This window comes from Peromyscus eremicus, chromosome 23, assembly GCF_949786415.1.
Source record: "Peromyscus eremicus chromosome 23, PerEre_H2_v1, whole genome shotgun sequence".
Taxonomy (NCBI): domain Eukaryota; kingdom Metazoa; phylum Chordata; class Mammalia; order Rodentia; family Cricetidae; genus Peromyscus; species Peromyscus eremicus.
In genome coordinates, this window is record NC_081438.1 from 14,643,335 (window position 1) to 14,655,768 (window position 12,434).

A 12,434-nucleotide genomic window follows, 5' to 3' on the forward strand; every position below is an offset into this window, starting at 1 on the left:
TGACGGCCTAGGCAGTGAGCTTGGTCTGGGAGAGTGAGTGCTTGCCAGGTGGAGGGTCGGCACAGAACTCACCATTCCCTGTGTTTGTCTTTGTAGGGCGAAGTCATCAAGTGGTACGTGTTCCTGATTTCCTTTTGGGGAGAGCAGATTGGCCACAAGGTTAAGAAGATATGTGATTGGTGAGAAAAGTTGATTTCTTCCCTTTTTCCCAGTACTCAGATGCTAAGCGGGCTCTCGGCCACTGAGCTGCACCAGGCCTCTGAGGCTTTGTTCATTGAATGCATTTAGGACTTGTCAGGTACACTGGTTAGTTAAACTGTCCGCTCCCTGCAGTCTGGAATCATCTGGTGTTGGATCCCCTGAAGGTGGAGTTACAGACAGTTATGAACTGCCATGTGGGTGCTGGGAACTGAACCAGGCCCTCTGGAAGAGCAGCCAGTGCTCATCATCTCTGAGCCTCCCTCCAGCCCCAGCTTGTATCCTCGCGGTGGACATGTTTTAGTGTGACCAGGAAAGCCACGCCAGCTCAGGGAAGCCCCTGTTACCTTTACCAGGCTCCTCTCGGGAGAGGAGGGCTGGTGATTGCTGCAGAGAGAAGGGCACAGCTCAGCAGGCAGAGCAGGACGACCGCAGTGGTGCACCATGCTTCCGGCCTCGTCTGCGTGTCTGAGGCCGTGGTGCCTGCAGGACAGATCGGGCCTCAGCCCATGGCTCAGCCTAACAGTGTCAACCCTGAAACAGGAGCCAACTCCAATTTATGATCCTCCTGCCTCTGCCCCCAGAATGCTGGATTATGGACTACACCACCATCCTGGCATGTCTTTTAAGGTGTGCTTTCTGCCTGTTCAGTGTTTTTGTTTTTGTTTTCAAGACAGGAGACAGGGTTTCTCTGTATAGCTCTGGTTGTCCTGGAATTTGCTCTGTAGACCAGGCTGGCCTTGAACTGACAGAGATCCACCTGCCTCTGCCTCCCGAGTGCTAGGGTTAAAGGTGTACGCCACCACTGTCTGGCTTGCTTGATGGTTCTTAACCTCAGGATACTGGTGCAGTTCAGGAAGGCAGGGTGGGTGTGGATCCGAGCATTTGGAGACCTATTTTCTGTAGCAGCCTGCATGCAAGGCCTCCCATAGCGGCCGTGGCTTCATCATCAGAGGACTGCCCTGCCTGGTGCTGGAGGCAGTGTGCCTGGTGTGAGCAGAGCCTGGTGTGAGCAGAGCCTGGTGTGAGCAGAGCCTGGTGTGAGCAGAGCCTGGTGCTGCTCTTAGAAGCCGCCCTTCTCGACCCACCAGACAGCAGACTGTTGAATTATGTCCTCTAGTTACCACTGCCACGTCTACCCGTATCCAAACACGGCTGAGGAGCGCAGGGAGATTCAGGAGGGGCTCAATACTCGGATCCAAGACCTCTACACTGTGAGTAAGCCGGGGCTGGGGGCAGGGAGAGGCCTTCTGCTTTCTCTGTCAAAGCTGGTTGTGGATGGTCACCATGCATTCCTGACACTGGAGTGTCCCGTTTTGCAGCTACAGACCCAGGGAGGAGTGAAGGGACTTAGAAAAGGCCCTCTGTGGCTCTTTGGTATGCTGAATTGTCCTCTGACCGTGGAAACAAGCTCTGGTGGTGGGCGTCATCCCACCTGGCTGTTGGAACTTGAGTTTCTCTTGGTGGTGTTGAGGGGTCTCGATAGCAGTGACACATGGAAACCGAAGGGCTGGAAATGGGAGTTGGTAGCTTCCGGGGTATTGGCTGGGCCATGCCTGGGTGTAGGCGAGTCAAAGGGCTGTTGGGGTCAGTCAGGTCACCCTTCTGCCGTTGGGGCTCTGTCTGGGAGTCACCTGGTACGTCCCCTTGCAGAGCTGGCAGTCTCTGACCGTTCCTGGTGTTACTGCCACGGGAGCAGGTGCCCGGAGCCATGCTCCTCCGGAGAGTGCCCACAGGAGTGCGGGCTGGTGGACCAGAACTCCTGTGCTGGCCCCGCAGGTGCTGCACAAGACGGAGGACTACCTGAGGCAGGTGCTGTGCAAAGCCGCCGAGTCGGTGTGCAGCCGCGTGGTGCAGGTGCGGAAGGTGAAGGCCATCTACCACATGCTCAACATGTGCAGCTTCGACGTCACCAACAAGTGTCTCATAGCCGAGGTCTGGTGCCCCGAGGTGGACCTGCCGGGCTTGCGCAGAGCACTGGAGGAAGGCTCGGTAAGGCTCCCTGCCCCACTAGGACCCTCGACCCAGTCCACTCAAGGACGTAGTGTGTCAGCGGCTGGATGTGGTTTCACTGCAGACTTGTGATCTCAGGTCTAGGGAGGCTGTGGCAGGAGGATGGGGAGTTTGAGGCCAGCCTGAGACCCTGTCTCAGACAAAACAGAAAGTTTCCAAGTGTTGGGAAGGGGCTTGCCTTCAGACAGGCTTTGAAGAGTGGGTCTCTGGGACAGTTAAGAACACTGACAGCTCCTCTGAGGACCCGAGTTCAGTTCCCAGCACCCACATAGCAGCTCAAGCTGTCTATAACTCCAGTTCCAGAGGTTCTGACGCCCTCTCACAGATACAGCAATGCACAGAAAAAAACTGTAAAAATAAGTAAGTAAATAAAAGAGTTGGTCTCTCAGGCGTGGTGTGGGGAGGACATTCTAAGCTGCGTTTCTGAGTAAGTAATGCACTGGTACAAACCACGAGAGAAAAACTTGAAGAAGTAGCCTGGAAGTGCTGCCTGGTGGCCAGTCTCTTCCGGCCCCTCCCTCTGGGGCTGCTTCATCTCTGTCACTTCATCACAGGTGGCCACATAGGGAGGGATAGGCAGCCTTTCTTTTTCTCTTGCTTTTGAATTAAACTCCTCTCTCTCTCTCTGTTTAATTCCTGAAGGCCTGGGTTCGGCCTGTAGCTCCTCTGGAAAGTGTAAAGGATGGCGGGTGGCCTGGCCGCCTGACATCGGCTCCCTCTACACAGCAGCTTGCGTGTTGTTCTTCCTGCTGAACGAAACGTCTGTTTTTATGACCAGATTCTCTTCAGGCACACACCTTGCTTTATTAGCTGGTTTTCAGTCCACCCGGTGCTTTCCGGTTACAAACACCACTGCACGGAACAGCCCGCGACCTTTGAAACTTAGCCCCGGCAGGTCTTCCAGGAGGACTTCCCCAGCCCCGGCTCTTGCTGAGTGAGGCGGACGGGCTTCCTTCCTGTCTGCCAAAGAGGCACTCGGCTCACCTCCGTGTTAACATGCATGCCGATGGCGCTTTCCCTGGTGTTGGCCTTTTCTCCTCTGGGTTCATTGTAGACGGTGGCGTGCATTTCTGGGCAAGTGAGAACACTGCACTGAGTTGAGGGGAAGCTTACAGAGAAGATCTTGCCACAATGATAGGATTTTATTTTTTCTTACCTGTTTTCTTTTTGTAAATTAGGTGATATTGTCATCGTCGTGTCTAACTTCCTCTTTGCTGGCTACTTTAGATGACTTTTATTCCGCATTGTGTATGTACGTGGGTGTCAAAGTACCTGTGGAGGTCAGAGGACAGCTTGCAGGGATCGGTTCTCTCCTTCTGCCCTGTGGCTCCTGGGGATTGAACTCGGGTCATCAGGAGATTGTAGGCAAGCACCTCTACCCACTGAGCCATCTTACCAGAGACCACTTTTAGGAGAGAAAGTCCTAGATATCAGAGTTTTCTCCTTCTTTCCTTTCTTTTCTTTTCTTTTCTTTTCTTTTCTTTTCTTTCTTTCTTTCTTTCTTTCTTTCTTTCTTTCTTTCTTTCTTTCTTTCTTTCTTTCTTTCTTTCTTTCTTTCGTTCATCCATCCGTCCTTCCTTCCTTCCTTTTTTTTTTTTCTGTTTGAGATATGGTCTTGCTCTGTTGCTAGGCTGGGCTCTCATTCAAGATTCTCCTGCCGAAACCTCCCAAATGCTGACGTCACAGCCTGCACTTCTGGCCTGGCTCACGTGTCGGTTTTCCATTGCCCTGGGCCCGATTCTGCCTCCATCCGCCTCAACCCAGTGTTTCATCCCCACTCCCCAGTTCCGTCTGCTCTCCTTCCAAGGGCCCCAGCTCCAAGTTCTGTCCTCATACCACTGGGCTCCGCTTGGATGTCTGGCTTGCCGACTCACTTCTGTGAACATGCACACCCAGGACACCCCCCCCGCCCCCCCCCCCCACAAGCTGAGTCGTGTGCTTATCCGTGGCTGTTCTCATGTTCAGTCATATTTTCCTCTTTCTTTTCTGTGTGGAAGAGAGAGAGCGGAGCTACAATCCCCTCGTTCATGAACACAATCCCTACAAAAGAAACGCCGCCCACTCTGATCCGCACCAACAAATTCACTGAGGGCTTCCAGAACATCGTGGATGCCTATGGTGTCGGGAGCTACAGAGAAGTGAACCCAGGTGGGCATCTGGACAAGGCTGGTCTCAGCCAGCTTTGGCTTTTGTTGGATTTCTAAGACAGAGTCTCACCCTGTATCCATGACTAGCCTGAAACAATCATGATGTAGCCCAGGCTGGCCCTTCAACTCTTGGTGATCTTCCTGTCTCTGCCTCCTGAGTGCTGGGATTATAGGCATGTGACACCGTGCCCAGCCCTGTTGGTGATTTTTGATAGGGGATGTAGTGGATGTTTGTCAGGTGAGCTGACTGCTGTCACTTTGTCAGCTTAGCAGAGCATTAAATAACCTTACTGTCCTATCCTGAGAGCTGTGTGTGTGTGTGTGTGTGTGTGTGTGTGTGTGTGTGTGCGCGTGCACATGTGTGTACATGCTAACGGAAGGCCAGTGTGTGTATGTGTGTGTGTGTGTGTGTGTGTGTGTGTGTGTGTGTGTACATGCTAACGGAAGGCCCGGCTGAGAACTTGCCACCCCTCTGTCTCTACAGCGCTCTTCACCATCATCACCTTCCCGTTCCTGTTTGCTGTGATGTTTGGTGACTTTGGGCACGGCTTTGTCATGTTCCTGTTTGCCCTCTTACTGGTGTTAAATGAGAATCACCCCAGACTAAGCCAGTCACAGGAGGTAATGCATGCCTGCCAGCCCGTGCATGGTGGGTTGGAGCCAGGGCATGGTTTGACTGGAAGAGAGCTGTGTTTTGTCTGTTGTTTTTTTCTATGGAGAGTGGTTAAGACAATCTCAGGTAATCTGGGCTGGCCTCAAACTTGTTATACATGGAAGGCTGGCCTTGAACTTATGATACCCCTGCCTCCACCTCCTGAGTTCTGGGATTATAGGTGTGTGCCCCACACCTTGCTCAATGTGTAAGAGTGTAAAAGTTGCTCTATCAGAGGAGTGTGCCTGTCACCCCTGGGTATGACATTCGCTGTTGTGGTTTTCTGGGAGCCCCAGAGGAGTGGCTGGTCTGAACCAGAATGAGCTGCCCCTGAGCCACTGTCCAGCGATGAGTCCTGCCGTCACGTGTCTTCTCCCAGATCCTGAGGATGTTCTTCAATGGCCGCTACATCCTCCTGCTGATGGGGCTGTTCTCCGTGTACACCGGCCTCATCTACAATGACTGCTTCTCCAAGTCTGTGAACCTCTTTGGCTCTCGGTGGAATGTGTCTGCCATGTACAGCTCCAGCCACTCTTCAGAGGAGCAGAGGAGGATGAAGCTTTGGAAGTAGGTGGCCGGGGACCATGGAGGGGACAGGTGGGGATACATTTCCCGAGCCCCTTCCTCCGCAAATGGCGGCCTTGCTCTGCCCTCTCTTACAGTGACAGCACCATCAGGCACAGCAGGACTTTACAGCTGGACCCGAACGTCCCTGGTGTTTTTCGAGGCCCCTACCCTTTCGGCATTGACCCCGTGAGTGCATCCTTCCCCATGTTCTTAAGCAAGGGGAGTGCTGGGGTGCTGCTGCTCCTCTGTAAGTGGAGTAGTGGAACGGCCTGTCACCTGGGAAGTCAGGTCAGTACAGGAGAGGTCAGCAGAGCCACGGGACTATGGTCGTATCTACCAGTCTCTTCCTGTGGTAGAAGTGATCCTTCATGGACCCCAAAAGCTTTATTGTTTGTGTGAATTGCCCTGGATCTGGAGAGGAAGGTGAGGGGCTGAGGTGGATCTGGGGTGCCAGGCCCCTCCTGATCTATGAGGGCTCAGTAGGCAGGTCCCTGTAGGCCAAGCTTTTGGATCAGTGCCCTGAAGACTTTCTGAGGAGTTGTCTTGAAAGCGGATCTCATCACTGCTGAGTTGGCTGGGAAGGATGTGGGTGAGGCTGCTCAGGGGATGATGCCCAGGACATGGCAGGTCTCAGGTCCGCAGCCTCAAGTGTCCTGAGTCCTGACCAGGGGTGTCGTTTGCACACTTAGGCCACGTCTGCAGTCTGAATGTGATCCAGAAGGTGAATAGCATTCACAGTGAGCTGCCCCACTGTGCAGCTAGATCGAGCTAGACTGCAGCCCTGGCTCAGGAGAGAGGCTCCCTGGTTTTGACCCTGGAGCCCTGGCCTGGGGAAGTCAGTTGAGAGCACTATGGGAAGGTGGTGTGTCCTCTGGGAACTGAGAGCAACCCTCTGACTTAGGAGCCCTCCAGCGCCTGCTGATGGGACTTACATTGCCTCTGTTTGGTCTGGTCTGTAGATCTGGAACCTGGCCACAAATCGCCTCACTTTCCTCAATTCCTTCAAGATGAAAATGTCTGTGATTTTAGGAATTATTCACATGACTTTTGGTGTCATTCTGGGAATATTTAACCACTTGTAAGTACACATTTTAATTTGTTTTTCATCTTTCATTTTTTGAAAGTCCCCTCTCCACTTTCCAAGAGTTGGGATTACAGGTGTGAGCCAGTATGCCTGGCTCAGCAGTTCTGAAATCTGTGCTTGTAAACCAGGTTTGACACTCTTTTATTAATTAATTAATTACTACATATTTCTTACATTTATTTGGTGAGGGGAGGGAGATGGTGCACCTCACAGTACATGTGTGGAGGTCAGGGGACAACTTTTGGGGTTGTTTCTTCTACCATTTGTGGGTCCTGGGGATTGAACTTGGGTCGTCAGGCTTGGCAGCAAATGACTCTACCCACTGAGCCATCTTTCCACACCAACGTCTCCTTTAAAATCGGTGTGTGTACAGACAGTATGTGTGTGTGCATGTGCACTTGCGTGAATATGTATGTCAGAGGACAGTTGGCAGGAGTTTTCCCTTTTTTACCGTGTGGATTCTGGAGAGTGAACTCGGGTTGTTAGGCTTGGTGGCAGTCACCTTTACCTCCTGAGCCATCTCACAGCCCCTTATGTTTCATTTCTTTGTGTGGATGTCTAACTGCATGTATGTCTGGTGCCTGTGGAGGCCAAAGAGGCCAGCAGAGCCCCTGAACTAAATGATGGTTGTGAGCTGCCGTGTGGGTGCCAGGAATTGAACCCAGACCCTCTGGAAGAGCAGCCAGTGCTCTCAATCACTGAGCCGTCTCTGCAGCCCTCAGTTTTATCTCTTGATGCTACTGTTGAGTGGGCCAAGGGCAGTTGATCTGATGGTGACGGTAGGATTCTGTTTTGGTTATTCAGCTTTGGAATTATGGGAGATCAGTGATTTATCCATTCAGTGCATAACTGCGGATCGGCCGCTATCCTGGGCACTGGGCTTCTGCAGAGAATGGAGAGGGACCTTTGCCCGCCTGGAGCTCGTGTCCAAGTGGGGAGGCATGTGACATGAATGCAGGGCTATTCCCCAAAGGGGATTTTGTCACATTCTTACTGCTCTAATGTAGAAAGCTTTCTGTTTGTTTTGTGGGAGAGTCAGCACCTTGGCAGACTTCCCCTCCGTGCTGACCATGCATCTCATGGTGAAGCATGATTTGCATCGTGTACCTCAGTTCTTTAAGTCCTGATAGAGCTGGGACACTGAAAAAATTGACAACATGTGTACTGCTCTTCCAGAGGACTGCACCCCAGTTCTGCTGTCAGCACCCATGGTGGGTGGCTCACAACTGCCTGTAATTCCAGCTCCAGGGAGATTGGTTGCCTTTGGCCCTGCAATCAAGTGCTTAGCTCCCCCTGCCCAACATGCTTACACATAATTGAAAACAATTTTTAAAATGGGGTCTGGAGAGACAGAGCACTTGTTGCTCTTTCAAAGGACTTGAGTTTGGTCCCCAGTGCCCACATGGTGGCTCACATCACAACCAGCTATGGCTCTAGTTCCAGGAAGCCTACACTCTCTTCTGGCCTCTGTGGTCACCAGGCATGTACATGGTGCACAGACATACATTCAGGCAAAACAATTGTACACATAAAATTAAGTACACATAAAATTTTTAAAAATTGATTTCATTAAAATAATATTTTAAAATCTTAAAACAAAAACAAAACAAAGCAAAAAATCCGAATATATTGAAGCCAGACTCAGTAGCAGCCTATGTTTGTGTGGTTCTGCAGTTCGATCTCTTCTCTGGCTCCAACCAGCAGAGACACCTGTAGAGCCCTGAAGTGGCCTGTGGCACCGTAGCAGCAGCTTTTCAGCGGCCTCTCTCTCCCCTCTTGCAGGCACTTTAGGAAGAAGTTCAACATCTACCTGGTGTCCGTCCCCGAGATCCTGTTCATGCTCTGCATCTTTGGGTACCTGATCTTCATGATCATCTACAAGTGGCTGGCATACTCGGCAGAGACCTCTAGAGAGGCCCCTAGCATCCTGATCGAGTTCATTAACATGTTCCTGTTCCCAGCCAGTGAGACACATGGCCTCTACCCAGGGCAGGTGAGTACTCCCCAGCCAGTGAGACACATGGCCTGTACCCAGGGCAGGTGAGTACTCCTCTACCTGGTGGTGACAGCCTCTGCACTCAGCGCTCTCCAAGTCGTCTGTGATAAGGAATACTAAACCGAAACCAAGAGTGTGAAGAGTATTCTGCTAGTGTTTCTGCTTTTCCTTGGGCATTGTTCTCAGAAAGTTATTAACTGGAGTTTGACTCCAGTTAGATGTTTTGTTTCTTTGTTTTGCTTTTTCAAGACAGGGTTTCTCTGTGTAGTCCTGGCTGTCCTGGAACTTGCTCTATAGATGAGGCTGGCCTCGAACTCAGAGATCCTCCTGCCTCTGCCTCCAGAGTACTGGGTTTAAAGACATGTGCCACCACTGCCCAGCTAGATTTTTTTTTTTTTAAAGATTTATTTATTATGTATACAGAAGAGGATGCTAGATCTCATTACAGATGGTTGTGAGCCACCATGTGGTTGCTGGGAATTGAACTCAGGACCTCTGGAAGAGCAGTCAGTGCTCTTAACCTCTGAGCCATCTCTCCAGCCCTAGATTTTTTTTTTTTTTTTTAAAATAATGGAATGCTTCACAAATGTACATGTCATCCTTTCGCAGGGACCATGCTAATCTTCTGTTTGGTTCTAATATTTTGGTGTGTGATACCAAAGCGAGTTCCCCTTTAGAATTTGTGTGAGTGTGTGTAGGTACCTGTACCTGTGTCTTCAGGCCAGAGGTCAACTTTGGAGGTCATTCCTCAGGCACCATGCACCTTTTTGTTGTTGTTGTTGGTGGTGGTGGTGGTGTGTGTGTGCATGTGTGCATGCACACACACGCACACGCACACCATGTTCTATCCCTGGCCTGGAACTGTCACAGTAGGCCAGGGTGACCAGCTGTCGAGCCCCAGGAGCTCTTCCTGCCTCTGCTTCCCTAGTGCTGGGTCACAAGCTTGCACAGCCACAGCGGACTTCAGACTCAGTCCCGGTTGGGTCATTTCCCCAAACCTCCATTTGGAATTTTTCTAGAGTGTTTTCACTGCTCTAAAAATAACATTTCAGTGCTGTGTCCTGAATGTTGTGAGTTGGAAGAGGTGCAGAGGGTTGCCCTGGCCGCAGGGACTTGGCAGTCATCTGTCCAGAGACACTCTGGCCCCATTGACAGTGTACCACCCTTCCTCTTCATGGACTTCTCCCTTGCACCAACAGGCGCATGTCCAGAAGGTGCTGGTGGCCCTCACGGTGCTGGCGGTCCCCGTGCTCTTCTTAGGGAAGCCGCTCTTCCTGCTGTGGCTGCACAACGGGCGCAGTTGCTTTGGCGTGAGCCGGGTGAGTGCGGTCTCCGTGTCCCGAGGTCTCCGTGTCCCAAGGTTCCGATTCCTCCAGAGCTGGCTTTCTTTAGAGCCTTGATGGTGGTATTGGGCTGCAGCTCGAGGAATGATACTGATACAACACGCATGCACAGGCACGTCCTCAAGGCTCTCCTTGGACTCTCCTGGGTGTATGTCAGAAGTGGAGGTGCCAGGTCCCAGGCAGACAGTTCTGTGTTTGTGTTTTTGAAGAACTGCCATACTTCTTCTGTAGCAGCTGAACCATTTTAAAGTCCCAGTAGGGTTCCAGCTTCTTGATTCTTGCCAACACTGGTTACTCTCTTTGTCCCTCCGTTGTCTGTGACAGTCTAAAGGCATACGAGGTGTGCACTTTCTTGGAGACAGTTTTCTTATTCCCAGAGAGCTGAGTCCTAAGAGAAGCAGGTACTTGAGTTTTGTCCCAGCCCTGTGGCATTCCAAGCGCTGATGCTGTTCTTTTCTGGTTAGAGCGGTTACACGCTTGTGAGGAAGGACAGCGAGGAGGAGGTTTCCTTGCTGGGCAGCCAGGACGTAGAAGAGGGGCACAACCGCATGGAAGAGGGCTGCCGGGAAATGACGTGCGAGGAGGTGAGCTTGGGCGGACGGTCGGGTGAGGGAGGAGGCTCTTCATTGACTGCTTAGTGCAGACTGAGCTCCCTGTGGTCGGTTGGTCGGTCGCTACTGTGTAGAAGAGTTTTCATGCAGGCCAAGCAATGACATCACAAGTTCACAGAGCAAAGAAAGCAGAGTGAGGAAGAGGCAGGCGCTCGTGGGACAGCACACTCTCCCTCCCTCCCCCCACCTTGAGCACACGCGTCCCCGTGCGCCCATAGCTGGGAAATGCCCATTTGGATGCTGGGTAGTTTCTGAGGCTAGCTCAGCTGTCATTGAGATCTCTAGCCATGTGACCCTTTGGCGATCACAGTTCTAGCTGGTGTTTGGGTCACAGGGAACTGAAGCTTGAGTAGAGTTGGGGGCTAGTGTGGGAGATGGGTGGGGAGCCCCACAGTCCCACTGAGAGCAGGAGTCACGTCTTGGACCTGCTGTTTTGAGCCGCCGGCCTGCTCTGTCCCTGAGACCAGCCAGGGCTTCACAGTGGAGCAGGTTTGGGCTGTGGTGTCTAATGTCCTCTGTTGTCCCTCAGTTCAACTTTGGGGAGATCCTGATGACGCAGGCCATCCACTCCATCGAGTACTGCCTCGGCTGCATCTCCAACACCGCATCCTACCTGAGGCTTTGGGCCCTCAGCCTGGCGCATGCACGTATGTTGCTCAGCCCCATGGAGTGTGTAAGCTCTCCAGGTGGTGGTGGACAAGGGCTCTTCATTATTTGGACCCAACTTCTGATCACGCAGGTCACAGCCCCAGCCTAGGCAGGAGGGGCTCTGGGAACTGAGGGCCTGGTGACCTCTGGCATGGATGCTCTTCACTCTCTCGTGTTCCCGAGTGTGTCCTAGCCTTTGTTTTGTTTACTCAGTGGAGTATTTATTTCAAGCAAGTGTGGCAGCTCTGAGCCATATGTAGTTCAGACTTAGTCAGTCCTCATGTGCACGGTTCTGCTCATGCACAGCTGAATTACATGGCCCTGAGCCCCAGCATGCCCATCCTCCACACTGGCTTAGCTGTGAGCCTGGTGTGAGACACAGCTGTGGGGGTGTTCTTTAGTCTGTAGGTCACCTTACCCTGTGTGTGTAACGAGAGGCCATGTCCTCTCTCTCCAACCTGGAGGTGACTGGTCACTGACTGCGTTCACTCCACACCCAGAAAAACATGCAGCTGTGTGGCCTTGAGATTCCATGACAAAGCCCTGAGACATGTGACCGAGATGGGTGATCACAAGAGGGTACCGACCAACGGGACGGAGAGTGAGGCCTCTGTGTCCCAAGACAGTGAAGGTGCAGAGGCTGCCTTGTTGGCAGCAGACCCAGACTTGGAGCAGGTCACCTTGCTAGAACAAGACAGGTCTCTCGAGCTGGGTCCTGAGCCTTAGCTTGCCGAGTTAGGAAACAGGAGGCACCATGGCGCCTCCTGAGATTGTTGTTCTTCACAGAGAAAGCAAGCCCTGGAGGTTCGGGGCCTCCGCTCACAGGGCAGGCTGGTAGGCATTCCTGCTCTCCGTGGGTGGAGAGGCTTGTTCTCAGACTGAACTCACAGGGCAGGCTGGTAGGCATTCCTGCTCTCCGTGGGTGGAGAGGCTTGTTCTCAGACTGAACTCACGGGGCAGGCTGGTAGGCATTCCTGCTCTCCGTGGGTGGGTGGAGAGGCTTGTTCTCAGACTGAACTCACGGGGCAGGCTGGTAGGCATTCCTGCTCTCCGTGGGTGGGTGGAGAGGCTTGTTCTCAGACTGAGCTCAGGGGGCAGGCTGGTAGGCATTCCTGCTCTCCGTGGGTGGGTGGAGAGGCTTGTTCTCAGACTGAACTCAGGGGGCAGGCTGGTAG

General features: G+C 52.4%; 1 protein-coding gene and 1 non-coding gene across 2 annotated transcripts in view; one reads left to right on the forward strand and one right to left on the reverse strand.

The window, feature by feature from the left end:
• The window catches only part of Atp6v0a2 (ATPase H+ transporting V0 subunit a2), a 32,992-nt gene that overhangs the window by 13,744 nt on the left and 6,814 nt on the right, over positions 1 to 12,434 (forward strand). The window contains exons 7-18 of the mRNA XM_059248744.1: positions 97 to 179; positions 1,319 to 1,412; positions 1,978 to 2,190; positions 4,209 to 4,359; positions 4,843 to 4,979; positions 5,390 to 5,577; positions 5,673 to 5,763; positions 6,537 to 6,655; positions 8,444 to 8,654; positions 9,857 to 9,976; positions 10,465 to 10,584; positions 11,141 to 11,258. Coding sequence (XP_059104727.1) covers positions 97 to 179; positions 1,319 to 1,412; positions 1,978 to 2,190; positions 4,209 to 4,359; positions 4,843 to 4,979; positions 5,390 to 5,577; positions 5,673 to 5,763; positions 6,537 to 6,655; positions 8,444 to 8,654; positions 9,857 to 9,976; positions 10,465 to 10,584; positions 11,141 to 11,258 — 1,645 coding nt within the window. The remainder of the gene's footprint in view (positions 1 to 96; positions 180 to 1,318; positions 1,413 to 1,977; positions 2,191 to 4,208; positions 4,360 to 4,842; positions 4,980 to 5,389; positions 5,578 to 5,672; positions 5,764 to 6,536; positions 6,656 to 8,443; positions 8,655 to 9,856; positions 9,977 to 10,464; positions 10,585 to 11,140; positions 11,259 to 12,434) is intronic.
• LOC131898701 (U6 spliceosomal RNA) lies at positions 9,222 to 9,328 on the reverse strand. Its single transcript, XR_009376007.1, has one exon. It is a non-coding gene; the product is annotated as a U6 spliceosomal RNA (small nuclear RNA).